Source organism: Buceros rhinoceros, unplaced genomic scaffold (assembly GCF_000710305.1).
Source record: "Buceros rhinoceros silvestris isolate BGI_N320 unplaced genomic scaffold, ASM71030v1 scaffold7255, whole genome shotgun sequence".
NCBI classification, from domain to species: domain Eukaryota; kingdom Metazoa; phylum Chordata; class Aves; order Bucerotiformes; family Bucerotidae; genus Buceros; species Buceros rhinoceros.
The window spans coordinates 1-21,119 of NW_010411064.1; the positions used below are offsets into that span (position 1 = coordinate 1).

General features: G+C 38.6%; 1 protein-coding gene across 1 annotated transcript in view; it reads right to left on the reverse strand.

Moving 5' to 3' along the window:
* Positions 1-103: 103 nt before the first annotated feature.
* The window catches only part of ARSB (arylsulfatase B), a gene marked incomplete at both ends in the record, with an annotated part of 30,401 nt that continues 9,385 nt past the window's right edge, over positions 104-21,119 (reverse strand). Inside the window, one exon of the mRNA XM_010135852.1 lies at positions 104-347. Within this exon, the coding sequence (XP_010134154.1) occupies positions 104-347 (244 nt within the window). The remainder of the gene's footprint in view (positions 348-21,119) is intronic.

Consider the following 21,119-nt stretch of genomic DNA (forward strand, 5'->3'; position numbering starts at 1 on the left):
CCCCTCCCCCCCCATCCCCCGCCCAGTTCCAGCTCTTTTCTCCGGGCTAATGAAATTCTTCTCATACCAGAATGCTGACTTGGTGATTTGACATGCACGTTACCTGATAGCTTTCCAAACATTAAAGCCATCCAAAGGCTTAGTGCCATTGGTACGTCCTCCAGCAAGGTGCACCAGTGTTGGTAGCCAGTCAGAGATATGGATGAGTTCATGACTTTCCACACCTTTTTGTTTCAGCAAAGGACTTGCAACAAAGCCTACTCCTCTCACTCCTCCTTCCCAGAGGGTCCATTTTCTTCCTCTTAGAGGCCAGTTATTCCCACCTGCCAAAGTCTGTCCTCCATTATCTGGAAAACAAGGAATTAAAGGGAATTATTGGTGAGAAAGAAACAGAACAATCCTCCCCACAACATTTATACATCCATTTGAAATAATATTTCCACAACATAAGCATGTTGTGCAAGTACTTGCATAGTGCTGCTAAGCATTCATACATGTTGCATGTTCAAGGCACGTAACAAGTCTATGTTAATTCTTGCCAGTCGAACAAATTAGCACAATGAAAAGTTATTGCTAGGCAGAAATGATACCATACTACAAGCTAATAATTTAGACAGGCTTTATTAAGAGCAAGCTCTGACACTGATGCTATCATGAGTCACAATGGTGGTTTCTGTTTTGATTCCCAGAGTTTGTTTCCTTTCTAGGCAGGCAGAACAAAGCTGATGTGTCACTGGCACACATTTTAATCAAAAGTAATGCCATTTTCCAAAGTAACAGACATCTAGTTCCAAGTAGTCTGACATATTATCCAGGACTTCAGATATCAGCCATTTGTTAAAGAGGAGCAAGTTACGTAATAACGGAAGATCGTAATGGAGTTCGCATTGAAAAAATACTAAGATAACCACTAAATAGTAAAGGTGAGGGCAAGGAATAAAAAATAAGCTGCCTGCCTTTCTGACTCATCAGAAAGGCAGGCATGAACAACCACTACAGGACTGTAACTGTTGGTCTTGCCTATGAGGCTGTGTCTAAGAGAGCAGGAGACAAAATGGGTACGTGCGTGTGCACGTGTTCAGATACCTTTCCCCTAGGATACAGCTGTGGATGTATATAACTGATGCTAAAAGCTTGCTTTGGTTCAGAAAACCCCTGAAGAAGTTATGGATGAAAAAATAATTGATAGTTCTCACTTGAAAAGCTATCACCTCTTGGGAATTTCTCCGGCCACAAACTGCTAAAGATTTGAAAGTTGTCACAAAATTTCTCATGAAAGCACAATGAGCCCTGACAGTCTTATCTAGGCATACGTTACCAGGCATTGCCGTAGCAAGGGAATGCTTGGCTAGAAGGATCCTTTGTCTGAGGAATTACAGCAATTCTCATATTCTCCCAAACAAGCTATTCCTTACTAACTCCTCATGCTGTTTAAGAAAAGTATCTTGAATATGGAACAAAGTCCAAAGTCCACATGGAAACTCCCTGTAGTTTGAAACTCACACTTAATATCCACTTTGGTAAGAGACAAATAGGATCATTGTTGCTTCATTTTCTACACTGGTTTCATATCCAATTCTAAATCCACTTCAAAACAGTATTTCCTGAATGATTTATCATCCATTTTTGCAACTGTTTTTCTCCATGACTCATCCTAATAGCTAATCTCAGCAGACAGTCTCCAGAGCAGCTTTTGGAAGTGAGGTACCTACCGTCAGAGGCCCTGGTTTATAACATTTCTTATTATTAAAGTTTCAGCCTTGCTGCTTCAGCTGAAAACACAAGTCTTCCCCAAGCACGATACTTTAATTATCTCTTTCCTGGAGACAAACATCAAACATGACTTTCATTAAAAGTAACAGTGAAATAGTCTGGAAAATGTAGTGAGCATATTTTTCCTATCTGTAAGAATAATTTTTGTAATTGCATCTATATAATTTAGACTTCAGTAGTACCCAGAACATACTATGTGCATTTAAACAAAAAATCATGAAACAAACCAGCTCTTGTCCCTAAAGAAGGGATGAAAGGGGAGAAAATAAGGCCATACTTAGAAACAGTGGTACTTGGCCTGTGATGTAGCTACTTAATCCATTTTTGTTTGTTGCCTTAAATGGAAGCATTGCACGTTTTTAAAGAGCTTTGTCGCTTCCTTGGTTTGGCTTGCTTTGATAGGCGGTTAGCTACCTTTATTTCCTCACAGTATTTTTATCACTCCCATCATACTGTCTTATTTTAAGGAGGGGCGTACCAAGACGCTTTTTTTCATTCTGACAATATTTTCTTCTACAAGCTGAAACTGATGACAATGAAAGAGACCACTGAGACATTCTCATTGACAGAAGAACGAGCTGAAACAGAGGTCATAGCTGGCAGTGCCACCAATGAAAAAAAAAAAAATCTACAGAAGACATATGTAAGATAAAAGGCAAAATGACAGAATAAAGGAGAAACAGAAGCCTCCTGTCTACTTTAAAAAGTAGTTTCAATCGAAGTTGTGCACCCCTGATGTGCACATCATCTGTGTTAACTACGGAGAAATCTTTATAATGTAGTAATTGTGTCATAAGCACCAGTGATATGCTGCACTGATTTGAAAGAGCCGTCATTCCTATTATGGAAGAGAAAGCAAAAATCCTAAACAGAAAAGAAAGCAGATTGACAGTCACAAGCACTGGGGAGGGAGCCTGCAACATTTAGATTTGAGGGAACCACGCAGCAACAGACAAAATAGTTTCTTAAGGACAATAAATATTTCTGACGGTCAGGAGTTGGTCGAAAGGGTCCGTGAGTACAAAAGCCAGGCTCATCTCTAATACTATAATTCTCTGCCTACTTATTACTCATGCAATTAAGACTCATAATTCTTTTTTGCATTCTCCTTCAATATCCAAGGAGTAGAAATCTGATAGGATCTGAACATACCTTAAAGAAAAAAAAATTGCCACACTGAATAATTTCACTGGAACTGATACTAATAAAATTAGTAAGCCTAACCCCTCCCCAAAACCAATGATGTGCTTCCAAACCCAAAACACCACTACATCTTATGTTAATTTCTCCATGTAACTATATCTGTGGGACATGCATCCTGATAAAATAGACTGATATAAAGCTCTCCAGATGAAATAACTTTTGTTTGCTACAGCAAAAATAATATTTTGAATTAAGAACTTCTGTCTTCTGTTTTGATTAAAATATTTTTTTTTTCTTCTAACCCTAGCAACTACCCAAATACGCCTTCAAGAAAAAAATAATTTCTTATAGGACTATTTCACCTATCTACATCTAATAATTTCATTCCTATACACCTACCTATATTTAAAAATTTTCTCACCCATCCTAAAGCCCATACAATGCTGTTCACATTAAGATACTTTAATGGAGAGAGTTGGAACTACAAAAATCCATAGTACCTCCCTCTCAAAAGATTTTGGATGAAAACAGGACACAGAAAATCAAGAATATAATCTATTTTCAGAAAGAAGGTGACTGTTTTTCAAACTATTGTGGGTTTCTCCTTAAAGCTAATTAAGAGGAAGGATGGTTTTTAGATTTTATTTAACAAAAACCTTTCAATCTAAGCAAAATAAAAGCAAAGTAAAGCTTGTGCGTCTTGAATACACCCTTTAATACGGAGGCCAATGTTTTCTTCTCACAAACATCTGCTTTTATAATTGATATTCATTGACATATACATGAGAAAGAGTTTAATTCGTTAAATCTGTAATTTGTAAACTGTAAAAGATGTTTTGCAGGAGATCTTAAAGGAATCAATAAACAAAACTAAAGAGAGAGGCCCTTCTGTTTTTCCCAAACACTCCTCTGAAGAGCTGCCAGCTGCCAAACATTCTGACTACAGCAGTATATATATGCACTGATGTGGGATGTATGTAACTAGTGAACAGTCTAATGACTAAGACCTCTTTGAAGAGCAGTTGGACAATAAAAAACCAGCAATAAAACAATTCTGAGAGCAATAACTAATGAAGTATATTTGGATTTGCGTATTCAGATGGACTCACTTTTTTAATCAAATCACCCTGGAACTGAAGTCTGCTTCACGCTACAAAATTAACCCACTTTGAGGGTAGATATTTACAACCATGGGAAAAGCTTCATTTGGGATTTATACCTCATTAGACAATAGAAAACCAAAAACTGCAGAAGCGTTGACTTTAAGAGTAAATCCTGACAAATGTCCTTCTGAGGATCATAAATACTTCCTCCCATCTGCGTTCCTTGCTAAGACACATCCATGGTGGTTACTGAACTCAGGGGCAGTATTAATAGCATTAATAAATTGGTCAAAACTTCATGCATCAGAGCTCATTATTCTGACAAATTCAATTTAAATTGATCAACAGGCTCCAAAGTTAATGCTGGGAGAAGAAATTAAATAGAAACAAGTTCTGCAAACAAGTTCTGCATATAAAGCCAGTTTTCGAAAAGTAAGCTTAATCTCTCCCCGTTGTACACAGATAAATCATTACTATGTAGTGGGATTAAAAACTTATTTTAAAAGCTATAAAGAGATCTTTGTGTTTTATTTTTTGGATGGTGGGAAAAACACTACTAAGAAGTTTCCAAAGAACACTAAAGTACAGTATGGCCAACACGCTAACTTTCTTCACCATGTGGACAAGTGGCCAGAACAACTTTGTTTCTGCAACTTCTACTACCTGCACACACTATCTGCAGCTTCTGCTCATGTTGTTGCCTCACATTAATGTTCTAGAGCGGATGTACTATTTTCTCTGCAAACAGGGTCTTGACTTAAAGATGTTCTTCTCTGCTTTTTTACTAGCTCTTACACAGGACTTAAGTGGGTAAATTTTAAACAGCAAATAATACATAAAATAATTTTGCATTTATTTCAAAAGCAATAGTGTGCCTTGAGGTACAACTACATACTTTCTTCTAACAGACTAGATCTTGTTTCTATTATACTATGGAAAAGTAACTTTTTTTTTCTTTTAACTGAGCATCCTATTTTTGTCTCCCTTGTGACCACTCAGGTTGCTGCATTCTTCTTCCAACCACATTTGCGCTGCACCCCACAGTACCACTGACGTGCCTTGTAAATTGTTCTAAACAAGCTCCTGAGCGAGGAATTCTAGAAATTTCTCCAAAGATTCATCCAGGACTAAATTTCATACTGTTATTAAGCAGTTTTAACTCCAGTATTTCTTTTCAGTATTTATATTTTCAAATAGTTCAAATAACAAGCTACTCATAAGTCTTCTTACAAAACAAAACAAAACACCCCCCCTCACCCTTGCTGACTACATTTAGTGTGCAAATTATACACAAAAATATGCAGGGTTTACATAAAATGTCCTTAACTTCTATTTATTCTAAACCTTCCAGTAAGAGGATAAACCTAGAGAGTTTAAGTTTGTAATAAGTATTATACGACCTTGGTTACAAAGGCAGCACTGTATTCACAGAATCCTGAGTTGTGTCCTAGTAATCCTAATTACCACAGTAAGTTTAACATCTGTTTTTGGCATTTGTAGAACAAAGAGTGAGCCAAGAATACAAAAAATACTTACAATAACTTTGGAGAATATGGCAGTAATTAATTGTTTCCTATAAGAAAAATAACAGTCTTAACAGAACATTAAAAACCCCTCTTTCAGCACAACAATCGAAGAGGTTAAGCATTTCTGGATTGTTCTGCATTGTATGTCTCATGGCACCACAAATTCTGCGTAAATAAATTTTAGCAATAAGTAACAAAAGATCAAAACTATTTGATAGCATAAAAAAAAACCTACACACAAAATATTTTATGGTAGTAAGGTTAATAAATTTTAAAACATAAAGTATCTTGGGATACCTAAGTTCATATTTTAAAATAGCCATCCAGAAGTTTATATAACTCATATATCCACAGAGCAAGAATATTTAAAGGAAGTATTCAACTAGGAATCAGTCAAAAAAAAAAAAAAAAGAAAAAAAAGGAGAGAGCGAAAAATCAAGTACTGTGTGCCAAGAAAGTCAGACTATGCAAAACCACTTTTTTATCCTATTCAGAACATAGTACAAAGAAACCATTTGAAATAATACATCTGCAAGGGCAAAGTATAAGAAAAACTAAGCATCAAAGATCATATAAATACAATCAGATATAACAACTAAGTTCACTAATTGTTTATCATATACTGGTGCTTAATAACTTTTACCAAACATTAGAGTCCATAAAGACCTAACCTAACATTTCTGGCTCCTGGCTACAAACACCTAGGTCCCCTTTTTTCCTGAGAACAGCTACAAAATACTTGCAAAATATTCTTACTTTTCAAATCTAACATTGGCACGCTGCAGCTTTTTTTCTGTTTTCCACCTGTGCTTAAGCTCCTGCTTTTCTGAACTGATTAATTTCTCCAAGACCATTTAATTTCTTCTCATGGGCCCCTGCAGTAAGCTGAGCGAGCACACATCTGTCTGACACGTAAACCATGCCAAACTCCATTTGAAAGGCTCGTCTAAAGCCACACGGTATTTTTAAAGTGAGTACAGACCCATAAAAACCAGACTCTGGTTTATTTTATAATACAGATTTAGGCACTTCTATATGTTATCACATTAAAGCATCTTCAAAATAAAGAGAGAAAGGAACTTTTTAAGCTCCTGCTACTCCTAAAACTAAAGGCTGCTGACACATTAAAGCCATCAGTTGCATGTAATCTAGCATGAAATATGAGCATAAAATGTTTGAAGGGTAAATGTGATCAATACTAATTCCTGGTACTTGTTCCAGTTTCTTGCTTCTGATTAACAGATTAATTTCTCTGCCAAGATGAGAGTGGAAGTAAGGCGATTTCTCTTTGCCAAAAGGAACGACAGAGTCCCTCCTATACGCTCTCTCTTTCCATTTAAAATAAGTAAGTGTTGTAACTCAAAAGAATGCTTAGTTTCAAGCGTCTCCTCTCTCCCTACCAAACAGAAGAAGTATGTCCCTACGGTAGATGGACACTCAATAAAAGGAGGACTGGATAGGACTGACAAATGCCTGCAAGTATGCTGGGAAGCACCGAATTTCAAGCATTAAATTTGCTAAATGCAGAGACTGTCCAATAGCTGGCAACATCTAGGTGTTTTTATTCAGTAAAAGCATTCGGAAGTTTGTTTTGAATACATTTGGGTTTCTTCCTCCGCTTCTGGAAGCAGTGTGACTCTCTTAGAACAAACCTAGTGCTGTTATCCAAACAATGTTATGGATCTAATTAGGAGGCATATTTTTAGCAGCCTTTGGAAGAAAAAAAGCAGGAAGTCAGGCCACTGTTACTGTGCTTAACGGATACCCTGTAAAAGCAGTGATCATCCAGAACTAATGCATCCATACTTCCAGATGTATGGAAAATACCTGACCTCAGTCCCGCTGGTTTTGTACTTTAGGCTGCAGCTCTAAGCTAAGCAGTGAGGATCCAGCTCCAACCGTAAGGGCAGGAGCTGGCAGAAAAATAGTTTTACTCTACTGCCAGAGTCATCTAAAAGATGTCCCTGACCTCGGATGCAGCAGAACCGTTAAGGCGTCCATGGCCTGCAGGGAAGGCTGCCAGCCTTATGGGATCATTATTCCACTTTTCTCCAGTTTTGTCTTTTGAGGCAGAGACTAGGAATGACTGCTTTGACCTAACACCTTTTTTTTTTTCTTTTTCCCTTTAAAAAGGAAAAAACCAAACCAAACCAACAACAAAACCCACCCACTTCCGGGGATATGAAACTGCCCAAACTTAGAATTATATGCAAACAGCAGAGACAAATTATCTAGTATATAGGCACTGAAGCCTCAGGGTTGTACCCAGAAGCCACATTTTCCACCCGAATATCCTGCACCCCCTTCCCTTGGCGTTTACTTCAGGGGGACGGCTCCTATTGCCTTCTGTCCCTTCTCTGGCACAAAATAAACAGAGCAATCTGGAGCTAGTTTAAGCAATTGAGCACATCAGGATACAGCTGGGAAAGGTTTCAGGGGAGAGGCTAGGGAGGAAGCAAAGAGCTGTGCTCAGTCCAGCCAAACCTGTGCACAGGAAGGAGGTGCAGATAGGCACCTTCCAACCACACCGCCTGCAGCCAGGGAAAACTGCCCCTTGTCAAAACGCTCAAACCAGCACAGGAACAATAGAAACCTCAACGCAGGGAATTAAGAAGCGCGATCCTAAGAGCAGGAGTGGCAGGGATACCACTCAGTGTCAGGAGCATTTCAACTGATCTGTGGTCATCCAGTAGTAACCCAGCTCCTCCTGGGAGTCAATAACTTTTAGATTTCATTTGCTATGAAACAGATGTCTTTTTTTCTTCTTAATATTAAGTGCATGCACTTCATTGGCTTTACACAATGCAAACTATGACTTGATTCTGGCAATCGGACAGATTTACATCTGGTTTTCACATCACTTGTGTTTGAGAAGAGTGACTTGAGTTTTAGTCACCTGGGGCCCTAGCTATACCCAGAATATGTTAGATCAATTTGCTAGCAGAAAGAAACACACTTCTGCTGGCATGAAGACAAAAAAGGAACAAAACTCTTTAGTTACTGCTTACCACACAGGACATTTAAAAAAAGGGCAGCATGCACCTTAGTAAGAAGTATCTGTCCCTAAGCTAACTCTCACACCAAGCACATTAACCCCAAAACCTGAAAATTCCATCCAACAATTGTCTAAAACAAGTGCATCAATAAAAGAGCAAAGAAAATAATATTCTTTATAACACTAATCTTTATCTTTGGGGAGACAAAAAAAGGTTAATTTGTGATGTGTTCCAACTATTCCACCTCCTGTAGACTCTTTCATTCTCGTAGAGATGACAATGAAACGAAACTTATCTAAGTTTCTTCAGCATGCATGGACAAGGTGGAAAATGCATCAGTCTTGCACAGGTACATTTGACAATGCCCAAGTCTCTCCCAACAGCCACCTCAGGTTTTGCTAAATGCAATTAAGCTTACGGGGAGGAAAGTGATTATCTGATAAAGTAATGTGCTGACAAAGAAACACAGAAAATGAAAAGAAATGGAAGTTTACACAAATAATTTACTTCCACTTTAATAATCTAAACAGCTTTTTTACCAGTTTTCATAAACCTGTTTTTCAGCAATGGATTATGTTTTCCAGGTGGGGAAATGGCAGAGAACATAGTTGCTGAATGGATATTTTAGAGTAATTTTTGTTTGTTATTTTCTTTGCTGGGCTACAGGTAGCAATGGCTGAGTAACACTGCTGAATCTAAGAAAAAGGTTGTTATGCTGAATAAACCTAACCTATTTTCTCCAAATAAGCAGAAAACCCCCTAATGTTTGCGGTGTGCCTAACATTCTCCTACTTCTTAATTTTGTCACATCAATGCTACAACCAAGTGAGTGACCAGAAGGAGCACTTTAAAGTCAACATTTTTAATTTAATAAAGATTACTTTATTCCAACTTCATGATTTACTTTTTTCCCAGCTACATGCCAAAACATGCCCTCTTCTAATTTCTCCCATTTTTGAATCTTCGCAATACGCCTGCAAGTCGCCATGGTGGTTCAATAAGGTCACCATCAATTTCCTTTTGGCAAGATCCAGCTTTCTCCAACACCATCATCCTTGAACTTTTTGCCACTTTCGATCATATTTCCTGAATCCTGCAGTTGTGAAATATCTCCTCTTGGCAACTATCTAGCTTTGCAGACCGCATTCAACCCTCAAATACACACAAAGAACTCTCCGTGATTTCAAAGGGGAGCTGTTCATGTGCACAACGGAAACAAATGTAGACTTCAAAGAAATAGTCAAATTGCAAATTTTGCTCTTGAAGGACATTTTGTTTTTAATATATTTGTGCCAAACGATCATTCATTAGAAAGTTTAACCTGGAAATTCTATCCTTTACAGGTTAACTGGTTTGCTGCTGTTACATTCCTCATTCTGGGAAAGAAGCAGAAAAATCTGTTACGCACTAACAGATAGATTTCTCTCCCCAAAGACAGTATTCAACTATATACTGAGCTTTAGCTCTGTAAGGCCAAGTGTTATCCAGCACACTCATACTTCAGAAGTGAGTTAATGCTTTCATTTTCAGAAGATGTCTTGCCTTCTTTTCTCTGCAAACTCCTTATCTAAGGCAGTGATGTTAAAGCCATAAAGCTCATCCACATTCAACCTGTACCTGCAAAAGGCATCTGTCCGCTATTGCTTGTCATCCCGGAAGAGACCAACAGTCAGAATTATCATCTCTTTCATATTATTAACCAAACTACTCACACGATTCTCCCTCAGCCTGCTCAGTCCAAACTTGTATTAGCAAAAATCTACAGTTTCAGTCAAATGGGCAGGTTCACTGTAAACAAGAGCGAGACAAGAGGAGATGGTGGCATCCTGTACAGTGAGCTCCCCCAACCCCCACCATCACAGTTGCAGTTTATTTCCTCATAAGGATTTCTGCTCTCCTGAGCAACCACTCCCTGACCCATTGACTCCAGAAGTCCCATCTTGCCCCTACTCCCACTTTAGCAAAGGAGTTACTAATTCTTCAAAAATTCAACTTCAAGTCTCTCTCAGGATTACAGAATAAGTGACCCATTAAATCAGGCAAGGTCTTCAGGTCCACGTTTTCCCAAAGACGCTCTCCTCATTTGCCTTAGGCTGCAGCAAGATGTGCTCTTTTGGCTGTGACTAAACTAATTGAAAGAGTTAAACTAATTAAAAGCTCTCAGATCACACAAGATGTCAACAGTCCCTAAAAAAGGCTGGTATAATTGCATGTGTGCTTACTCCTAACACAGTTCCATCAAAATTATCTGGATTAATAAACTAAAACTACTGCCACTATAAAAAATGTTAAAGCACAAGGTCACTTAGAGAGAACAACATGAAGCCACACGCAGTTTCCGAGTGCAGCTGAGAGACCTCAGGGGCAATTGCCTATGAAGGGAGGCACCTGTGAGCAGAAAAAGCCCCTAATCTTAGTCCCACTCATCAGCATCACCCTCTACACAACTATTCTCCTCCTGGGGCGTGCATTTTTCCCTTTTTTTTTTTTCTCATTCTTTCTGCTGCCTTTGACTTTCTAATGAACTGTAACTGTTGTCCAGCAGGAGTTTATGTCTCATAGTCAATGTGAACAATTTGTGGTGAGTAAAATATAATTATTAAACTGTTTCAAACAAAGGCTTTGCTTTTTCAATCCATTGAAATCACTGGAACACAGCTTCATGGCAGCATAATGTGTGACATATTCAAAAGGCAGATATGAAATCTTATCATCTGCAGCCACAACCGCAACTATTTACAGCTTTCATGAGAAACATAATGGAAATAACTTTTATTTTTCCCCACACCTGCGAGAACTGTAGTAGAACAATACTACTGAAAAAATCTGTACTTACAGAAAAGCATGCATTGGATGTAATTCTTAAGATCCACTTGTTACAAATGCATATTTGATTGCAAAATGTGCTAAAACGCTGCAGTGCAAACAGGAAGGAGACTTGTAATGATGTTACAAATGTCATTAAATTTTGCATATCAGACAGGAACACATTCTAACTATTTCATTGTTAATTTGATAAAATATATTCTTGCAAGATACCGGAAGTGGGGCAGTGCTCCAATACATGCAGTTCTCCACAATGATCAGCAATAATCTTTGGCATAGCCTGAACATGTAGATCGTATAAAAAACAAGAAGTTAATAATCAAAGACATGCGCTACAGTTGCTGTATTATTTGTTCCTGTATATAGCTGATTAAAGCCACTTACTCTAAAATACAGTTAAAACTACTGCTGCAGATTTCTGGTTCTTCCCAACCAAGTTCAGGTGACTCTTAGGTCCTAATACAGAATTCAGGGTCAGATCATTTCAATGCACACAAAGCTCTGGCTATATTTTAACTTGAGAAAATGCAGTTAGAGGTCAAACCTAAGATCAGGCAGAGGTAGCATTCCACACAGCAGCAGTGGTCAAGGTTCAGATAAAAAGTGAGGGTTTTTCTTCCTGCTTAAAGAGAAATGTAAAGATAGATGCTGTATAGTAAAAAAACAGATATTCCAGTCATAGAAGGCACATGAAGGTATGCAGAGGCACAGGGATTTGAAAAGGGCATAAAGGCAATTAGTAGATACATACAGAGGCAGCAGAGGAAAGAGTAAAACTGAGCTGTAAGGAATCAAAAATACAAAGTTCCTCAGGAAAGGAGAGAAAATGAGCTTATTAGTTCCAGCATTAGTACAAAGAGCTAAAAAGCCTGCAATGGACACTGCAGTATGAGCTCTCCAAGCCAGTTTCACTTCAGACATCCGATACATTCACCCACGGCCAAGTCATAACCTTCATGACTAATGTACACAGTTACGTTCAAAACCACCCTGCTCAGCGTTGCTAGATCTGAAGATGCACGCTTCCCATCTTGCAGCCTTAGCTATTTTACATATTTTTTCCCAATATTAAAACCTTCCATTATAGTCCAAACCCTGTTTCATGAAGAAAAAAACCCTTCTTTCCTGCATGCACAGGCCATGAGGCCCATCTAAACTGAAAACCATTCTAAATCTTAGATAAACAGATGATCAGAAAATCTATGGGCAAGAGCACTATGATACAAAAATATCCTTCCACTTCTAGAGTCAATCAATTTTTAACTGATACAATACGACTACAACTCAATTGTAATTTGGAATAACTAACACACATTTATGGATTTTAGTGTTTCTTGGGGGGTTTTTAACTCAAAAAATCAGTAAAATGCATGGCTTCCTTGGCATTCAGCATATCTATATTCTGACACTCCAGGTAAATTCCACTGCGTTTACTCTCCCATGAATTAAGGCAGAGAGGGAAAATCTTACTCCTTTAACGCATGCTAAAGTGAAATGGTCCACAAATACAGATCTATTATATTCTATGCGTAACAATAGCACGGAATAATGAGAGAGAGAAAAAGATATGAAGGACAGTTGTGCAGAGCTTTTATTTGGAAGTTCTCAGTTTCTTCCGTGGTGTTTAGCTGTCGCTCACGTTTATTTGGAGCACACTTTAATTCTGGAATATTCATAAATATATGAAACAGATGTACTAACCAAACTATAGCTTAAATGAACATACAGGTATGAAAAAAATGAAAAAGCAGAGAATGAAAACAGACTCAGAACATCTCAGCAGGGATTCAACAAATCTTTTTCAGATACTACTTATTTCACTAAGGCCATCTTGTAACACCTGCAGCTTCTTAATCCAGACCAAGAAATATTATTTCTTTCCCAAGTGAATCAATGATAGATTTTCCCTAAGTTTCTATATTGATTCATAGAAGCAAGGGCTGTCCATGATTGACTAAGTCAGTCTCATGGAGATGCAACATTTTTATTTAAATAAATATGAAAGTTTTGTGTGAGACAGTTCTGTGCTTTTTGAAACAACATTAATCAGTTACAAAGGAGATACAAAATTTCAAACTTCAGTTTATTTACATTTGTTCTATTAAGCAATCATTAAAGAAATACTGAAATACAAATACGAAAAGCTAAGTATTTCCATTTTCCTAATTTTGTGTGATATTCTAGAATATAATGCACTGGTGGAGTTTGCAGTTCGGAGGGATATGGGTCAGGCGAGGACTAAAGTCAGACCATGAATTTTAGGACAGCAAAATTCCAGCTCTTCAAGGAGTTAGTCAAAAGGACCCCCTGGGAAACAGTCTTCAGGGACAATGGAGCAGAACAGAGCTGGTAGATCTTTACAGACACCTTCCATAGAGAGCAAGAGCTCTTGATCCCCAGCTGTGAGAAATCAGGCACGGAAGGGAAGAGACCAGCATGGCTGAGTGGCCAAACTAAAGGGCAGAAGGAACTGCACAGGCAGTGGAAGCAGGGACAGGTGTTCTGGGGAGAGCATGGGGACTCAGCCCAGTTGTGTAGGGATGGGGTCAGCAAGGCCAAGGTATGGCTGGAGCTGAACTTGGCAAGCGATGCAAAGAACAGCACGAAGGGCTTCTACAGGTACATCAGCCAGAAAAGGAAGGTCAGAGAAAGCATAAGCCCACTGATGAACATGACTGACAAGCTAGTAAGAACAGAAAAGGAGAAGGGTGAGGTACCCAACATTTTTTGCCTCACTCTTCACTGACAACCTCTCTTACCACACTCAAGTGGGTGTACTGCAAGACGGGGACTGGGGGAACAAAGTCCCTCTCACTCTTAAGCAAAGATCAATTCAAGACCACCTGAGGAACCTGAGCACACATGTCTATAGGACCTGATGAGATGCATCCCAGAGTCCTGAGTGAACTGGATGACGTAGCTGCCAAGCCACTCTCCATGATACTTGAGAAGTCCTGGCTGCCAGGTGATGTCCCTGGTGACTGGAAAAAGGGAAAAACATTGCACCCATTTTTAAAAAGGGTAGAAAGGAGGACCCCAGGAACTACCTGTCAGTCTCACACTGTGCCTGGGAAGATCACAGAAGAGGTCCTCCTGGAAGCTCGGATAAGGCACAGAGGGGACAGGGAGGTGACTGGAGACTACCAGCATGGCTTCACCAAGGGTAAGTCCTACCTGACCAACCTAGTGGCCTCTGTGATGAAATGACTGCATCGGTGGACAGTGGAAGAGCTACAGATGTCATCTACCTGGATTTCTGTAAAGCCTTTGACATGGTGTCCCACAAGATCCTTCTCTCTAAATTGGCGAGACAGGGATTCGATTGGTGGATTGTTTGGTGGATAATGAATTGGTTGAATGGTTGTGTCCCAAGAGTAGTAGTCAACGTCTCAATGTCCAGATGGAGATCAGTGACAAGTGGTGTCCCCTTCAAGGGTCCATACTGGGACCTGTGCTGTTTAGTATCATCCTCAGTGGCACAGACAGTGGGATTGAGTGTATCCTCAGCAAGTCTGCAGATGACACCATGCTGAGAGGTGCAGTTCACATGCCACAGGGACGAGATAGCCATCCAGAGGGGCCTGGACAAGCTGGAGAAGTGGGCCCTTGTGAACCTCATGAGGTTCAACAAGACCAAGTGCAAGGTTAGCCACCCGGGTCAGGTGAATTCTCAGCATCAATACAAGCTGGTGGATGATGTGATTGAGAGTAGCCCCCCAACAGAAGGACTTGTGGATACTAGTAGATGAAAAGCTGGACATGAGCTGGCAATGTGCACTTGTGGCCCAGAAGACCAACCAGATACTGGGATGCCTCAACAGACTCGCGGCCAGCAGATTGAGGGAGATCCTGCTGCTCGACTCTGCTCTGTATCCAGCTCTGGAGTCCTCAGTACAAGAAAGACATGGTTCTGTTGGGCCAGTTCCAGAGGAGGGCCACAAAAATGATCTGAGGGCTGCAACCCCTCTGCTATGAAGACAGGCTGAGAGAGTTGTATATTCTGGAGGCTCCAGGGAGACCTTTTTATACTTAAAGGGGCCTTAGACGAAGACGGAATTTTTACTAGGGCATGTAGCAATAGCACAAGGGGTGATGGTTTTAAACTATGAGAGCATAGATTTAGACTACATATACGGAAGAATCTTTTTTTATGATGAGGGTGATCAGGCATTGGAACAGGTTGCCCAAATTGGTGGCAGATGCCCCATCCATGGAAGTGGTCCAGGTCAGGTTGCACAGGGCTCTGAGCAAGTTAATCTACTTGACAATGTCCCTGCAGGTCCTTGCAGGGGTCTGGACTACATGACCCTTATATGTCCCTTCTAACCCAAATAATTTTATAATTCTATAAAATCAAGCTGTTCTAGAAAAACATAACAGCGGATATTAAAAGACTTTATTGACTTACATGACAGATTTAGTATATGTCCAGTCCGCTGAGTGATTCCTAGTGATACTAAAAGCATTATTTCTCTTTTTCTTGCATACTCAGACTTTAAAAGTTGGCTATAGAACAAATTCAGGTTCTAAAAGAATAATGGCAATATACAAAAGAGATGCTGTAGCTAACTCCTTTGTTAATGTTGCTTAAAAACCTAGTTGATCAGTAGATGGCATACATTTAGCTGTATCTTATTACTTAATAACTTTAATAATATTTGGTAATTTAATAGTACTCAATATATATGTAAAGTAATGTCAATATTCTAAAGCAGCATACAGGCCAAGGAAGAATTACTGAAAGTCACATAAGGAAGAGTTGTGAGGGAAAACAGAGAAAGCTTTTCTAAGCTTTTTTGCAACCACCTGCAGTGTTACATCAGAAGACAGTATCTCCGAGAAAGTGGAAGATATTTCACTATTTGGATAACTAAGACAGGTAATCAGGGAAATGGACAGAAACCCATATTCACCAGGTCCTGGTAAAATAAAGAAAGAGCAAATTCCTTCCCTCTCCTCAAGTCTCTGATACATTTCCAGTGTGTGACACCTCAGGTCAGAAAGATGAAAGCTTAAATACAAACTCAAACAATTTTGAGACTTTTTTCCGCTTTTCTTGTTGTGTTGTTGCATTAGGAGATTGTATTAACTATAAAGAGCAACAACAGAAACACACACCTAATCCTGAATCTCACAGCATCTAAAGTGATCCTACCAATGTGCCACCACCAGCCAGGCAGCACAACTCCCTCAACAGAGGACAAATTACAGGCAATGATGGACTGAGGACAGATTTTCAGCCACCTTTGTCTCGCTCAAAACAGTATGAACCACTAAGCTGAATGACAGAAGATGTTACTTCTTTCTTCCTTTCGTGTAATTCTGGCTTTGTTTTCCAATACTGAGGTTTTTGGTTTTTCTCTCCAATATTGTAATACTGAATTTTAAAACTTAAATGCAATTCAACCTTGAATATTAGTGACCACATATGTTCCCTTAATCCACAAAAACTCAACAGTAAGTGCAACAAGTATAGAAAAAACAGCAGAAATAAGATGGCATATCTAATTCATCCACAGTTTGTAAACATTTGTTACATGTTACATATCTCGTGATCCTTTGAAAGGCTGGGGCTTCGGGAGCAAACATGCTTTGTACTCAATCAGAACCATATGGAGGTCAGTGTGAGGGTCCATCCAACTGAAGGAGACGTGGGAAGCATATTGAAAGCTAACTGTGAAATTATTTCATGTGTAACTTGCAAAACTTAAGAAGCCAATTTAACAATGTCAGTTTAGAAAACAGAGCACGGCAATGAAGTGACTCACACTACCTATGGTATTCCACAAAGCAGATTTCCGAAGTTTGCAGCTAAGAATAAATAAAAGGAGTAACATGCAACCAGCAAACAACCTTGGACAAAGATAAACAAAAGATAGAAGATGGGATGAAGCCCATATTCCTAATCTTTCTTGTTGTTGTCCGTTTCTGATGGGGACACTACAGAAAAGCCAAACCCCAGCAGTTTTGTCTACAGGAAGTGCTAACATCTCTTTTCCATAATGCAAAACTGGGCTTTGTATGATTTTGTTTTAAATACTATTGAAATTACAGAGGCAGTCGATAGTTCATAGTAATAAAAGGCAAAGAAAGCAACACTGATATAATACTTTAAAAACCCCATGGTTATTTAGCAGACATGATACCACTATGTACCATTTAATACGTACTTATTTAAAAAATGAAGAGATGGATATAAGCCAGAGACAAGTCCACATGCATAATTCTTGTACACAGATGTTTGGATATAACAGTACAGTCAGCTGCCAATATCAATAAGGCAGGCAGTTAGCTGTTGCTTTTTCCAATAAAAAACTTTTTAAATTTTCTGTATTTCTGAATTTCATATATATGAAAGACAATTAAACAGCACTTAGTAGTGCCAGACACAACACAAGCAAGCATCAGACAGCTTCAATACACGGCTCTGTAAATGCATCTTGCTTTTGACCTCCAACATTCTTGCTGAAAGTCTAGGTCACAGAACAGGACTTCAGAGCCCCTCCTTTGTGTGATTTAAGCTCATGGCTTAAATCGAGTGCTGTCAATATTAGTGGCAAAGGATCACAATTGGGGAAAATTTCTCCTCTCTATCTTCACAACATAAATAACACTTATTCTGTACATGTTTCAAATGTGTAACTCCCACAGAGATTCCATTTAGAAAAAAAAAATTACAGGATACACAGTGGAGATCTACACTGAGGACAAGAGACTCACAGCATGAATTAGAATATAACTTTGCCCCTAATTTGAACTCAGATTCTTCCCTGCTTCCCCATACGGCATCTGAAAGATCCATTTGCTGCTGCATTTTTCAATCATGCTGCAAGTGTGATAGAAATGCAAGCTGATGGGTAACTCTCTGATGAGTAACATAAAACATTTATTTCCAATGAAATGAATCAAAATCATTTGGTTAAGATTAGCTCATGAAAAAAACGCCTGTTGTATAAGTCAGTCTGATTCTGTATAGTCTCACAGGAAAGAGTAACCCTGAAGGTTCAAGATAAGCAGCAGAAAAATCACTCAAAAACGTGTCTTCAGAGTGCTGACACATTCTATTTTCAGTGCTTAATAAAGATTTTTCTTGTGTGTTTGTGATGGAAGAACTTCTGAAAGGCTTTCTGTTAGATGGGCAACAGAAAACTACACCTTCTACTATAAAATTCTGCTAATGTAATTCTTGTGCTTTAAATACACCCATAAGGCTTTAATTTTCCATCAAGGGAACATAATACCTCTCCTGAATCAGAGCACCATTTGCTGAACAACTTTACTGAGCATTTACAGAGCTACTTTTACTGAGTTGCACTCAGATAAATCAATCTCTGGGTTTTTTGCAACTCACCAGAATTGTCTCTTTATTTGCCTGACTTTTCTAGGGGGGGCAGGGGAGTGGGGAGGAATTGATCTTATGGGAAAAAAAATGCATTTGATGAACACAAGATTCCATTAGTTACAAATTTAGCCCTTCAAAAGGTGCATGAACAATGTCCTGTTTAATCCTTTTTTTCCCCTACTTTTTTTTTCCTCCCAGTACAGTTTTCATGATAGGAGGAATCCTAGTGCAGAGAATTTCAGGTGACTGATTTCACAATAAGCAGATTCAGTAGTTACAGACCCTGCTGTGTCAAGTCTACGCTAGCACTTACCATCACTAAACACAGGAGAAGCACAGAAGGAAATTTTAGCCTAAAAACAATGAGAATAACCTGAAAACCCACTCCTATATCAAGCAAGTTAAAAGAAGACATAGTTGAGAAAAATTTGGACTTGTCCTAGCGACAGAGCACTAAACCTGACAGTTGATTTGGGTGCAGAAGAATAACAGCTTCTTAAACACTGCTATGGAGAGCAATATCAATCATAGTTTAAGACAACTTTTTGAGAGCTGTGGGAAATTACTGAACATGTAAAGTGAGTTGTTTTCAGCATTCATCTGTATGAGAAAATATTTGTTAGGATAACTACTGGCACGCTTAAGCCAACGCAAAAACTGGCCAGCTCGTGACTCCAGGCAAAATTCACTCCTCAGTTTCATTTACAAGTGAACTCCACTTTAAGCACTGACATTTGCTAAAAACCGGAAGAAAAATCCAAGATTCCACTTATGCTGGAATTTTTAAACACAGAGGAAAAAAAAGAAAAGACTGGCTCTGGCACATGGTTACACTCTGTTCAGGAACTCAGGTTTTGCATGATAAAGACAAGGTGGATGGGGAGAGGTTAATGCTAGAATGAAGGGAAGATAAATATTTCCTACAAAACATTTTGGGTTTTCACCATAGGATTTTAAAATTGGTGGGGGGGAGGAATAATTAATATATTTACTATCTTCTCAGTTTTCTTTTTGAAATTAATTTCCATTATAAAATAACATTTCTGCCTTTGTTAATATATTCTTACAAATCAGTCTAGATCTCATTACCTGGCAGAGAAGATATTTTATTTTTAAAAAAATGTTCCTACCTCCTAAACGTTAATGTGGAAAAAGTCTAAAAAGAGAGTAAAAGCCAACACTGGTGTATAAAACACCAACCACATGCACCTTTAACTGCTTGTCACTGACATGCAAAAATTCTGACCAGCACAAGTACAGTGATCAGCCTCAACCTTTCTCTGCATAATAATAAGCTTAAATAACCATGAAATAGAAAATTAACACTTGGAAATATATGGACTCAAACAATTAGCTGGATTGAAGGTGTCTGCAGCTAAGGCACCTGTGTTTATTTCCTCTTAAGAAGCGGCAGATGCTCAGGCAGTAGATGCCCAGGCATATTCCTTGCTGTCAAATCACCAAATCTCTCAGAAACTCCTGCAAGACCGATTAAAGCAAGTCTTGAGATCTGTAATTGAGCAGGTTTACTAAAAAAAATTTGTATAACAAACCTTTCAAAATTAGCACCTCTGACACCATAGCCACAGAATAACTGCTCTAACCAATCAGTCCTTGGACAATCTGGAATTAAAAGTCTCCCTGAAGTCCTTCACCAGCAAAAAAAAGAATGAGCTGAAGTACATTCAGGAACAAAGATATCAGGGAGAAGATAAAAAACTGCCCTTAAGGAACCAGTGAAAGTCAGATTCCTGATTTCTACAAAAGCAAGAGGTGGAAATGAGCAAAAAAAAAAAAAAAAAACAACCAACCAAAAAAACCCCTGACATTTTATTAGACAAAACCCACAATATGTTGGCTGGAATGGAAAAAAAAAAAGGCAGAAGGAGAAAAAGAGACTGAGAAAAAGTCTTTGCTAGAGTAACGTGAAATATTGGGGGTAAAAAAATCTACAGTTTTGAGAGAGAGACTGTATAAGCATCAGTAACTTATCCCAAACAATTTGTGCTCTTATTAACCATAATTCTAAAATGATAAAATGACTCCCCTTTTGGAGTGAAAACACTCATCACTGTCACATTCTCCGTTATAGAAAGGATTTATATGGTTTCCTTTTAGCAACGTAAACCAAAGCTTCTAACCAAAGCCCTCTTCTGGCAACTACCAGACACTACAGTGCTAATTCACAGTTAAGAACTAACACATATATTGCAGGAAAGAGCAGGAAGGAGTTTAGCTCAAAAATTATTCAGTATATTAAAGAGATGAAAGTTACATAAAGCAAAGAATAGTAGCTTCAGTACAGAACTTAAATTAGAGCTTGGATTCCTTTGTTCTCACGGCAAGTTTCCACTAAAATTACTTGTAATACGTTGCAGAAGCTCTAAAAGCATGGTATTTACAGCAAACA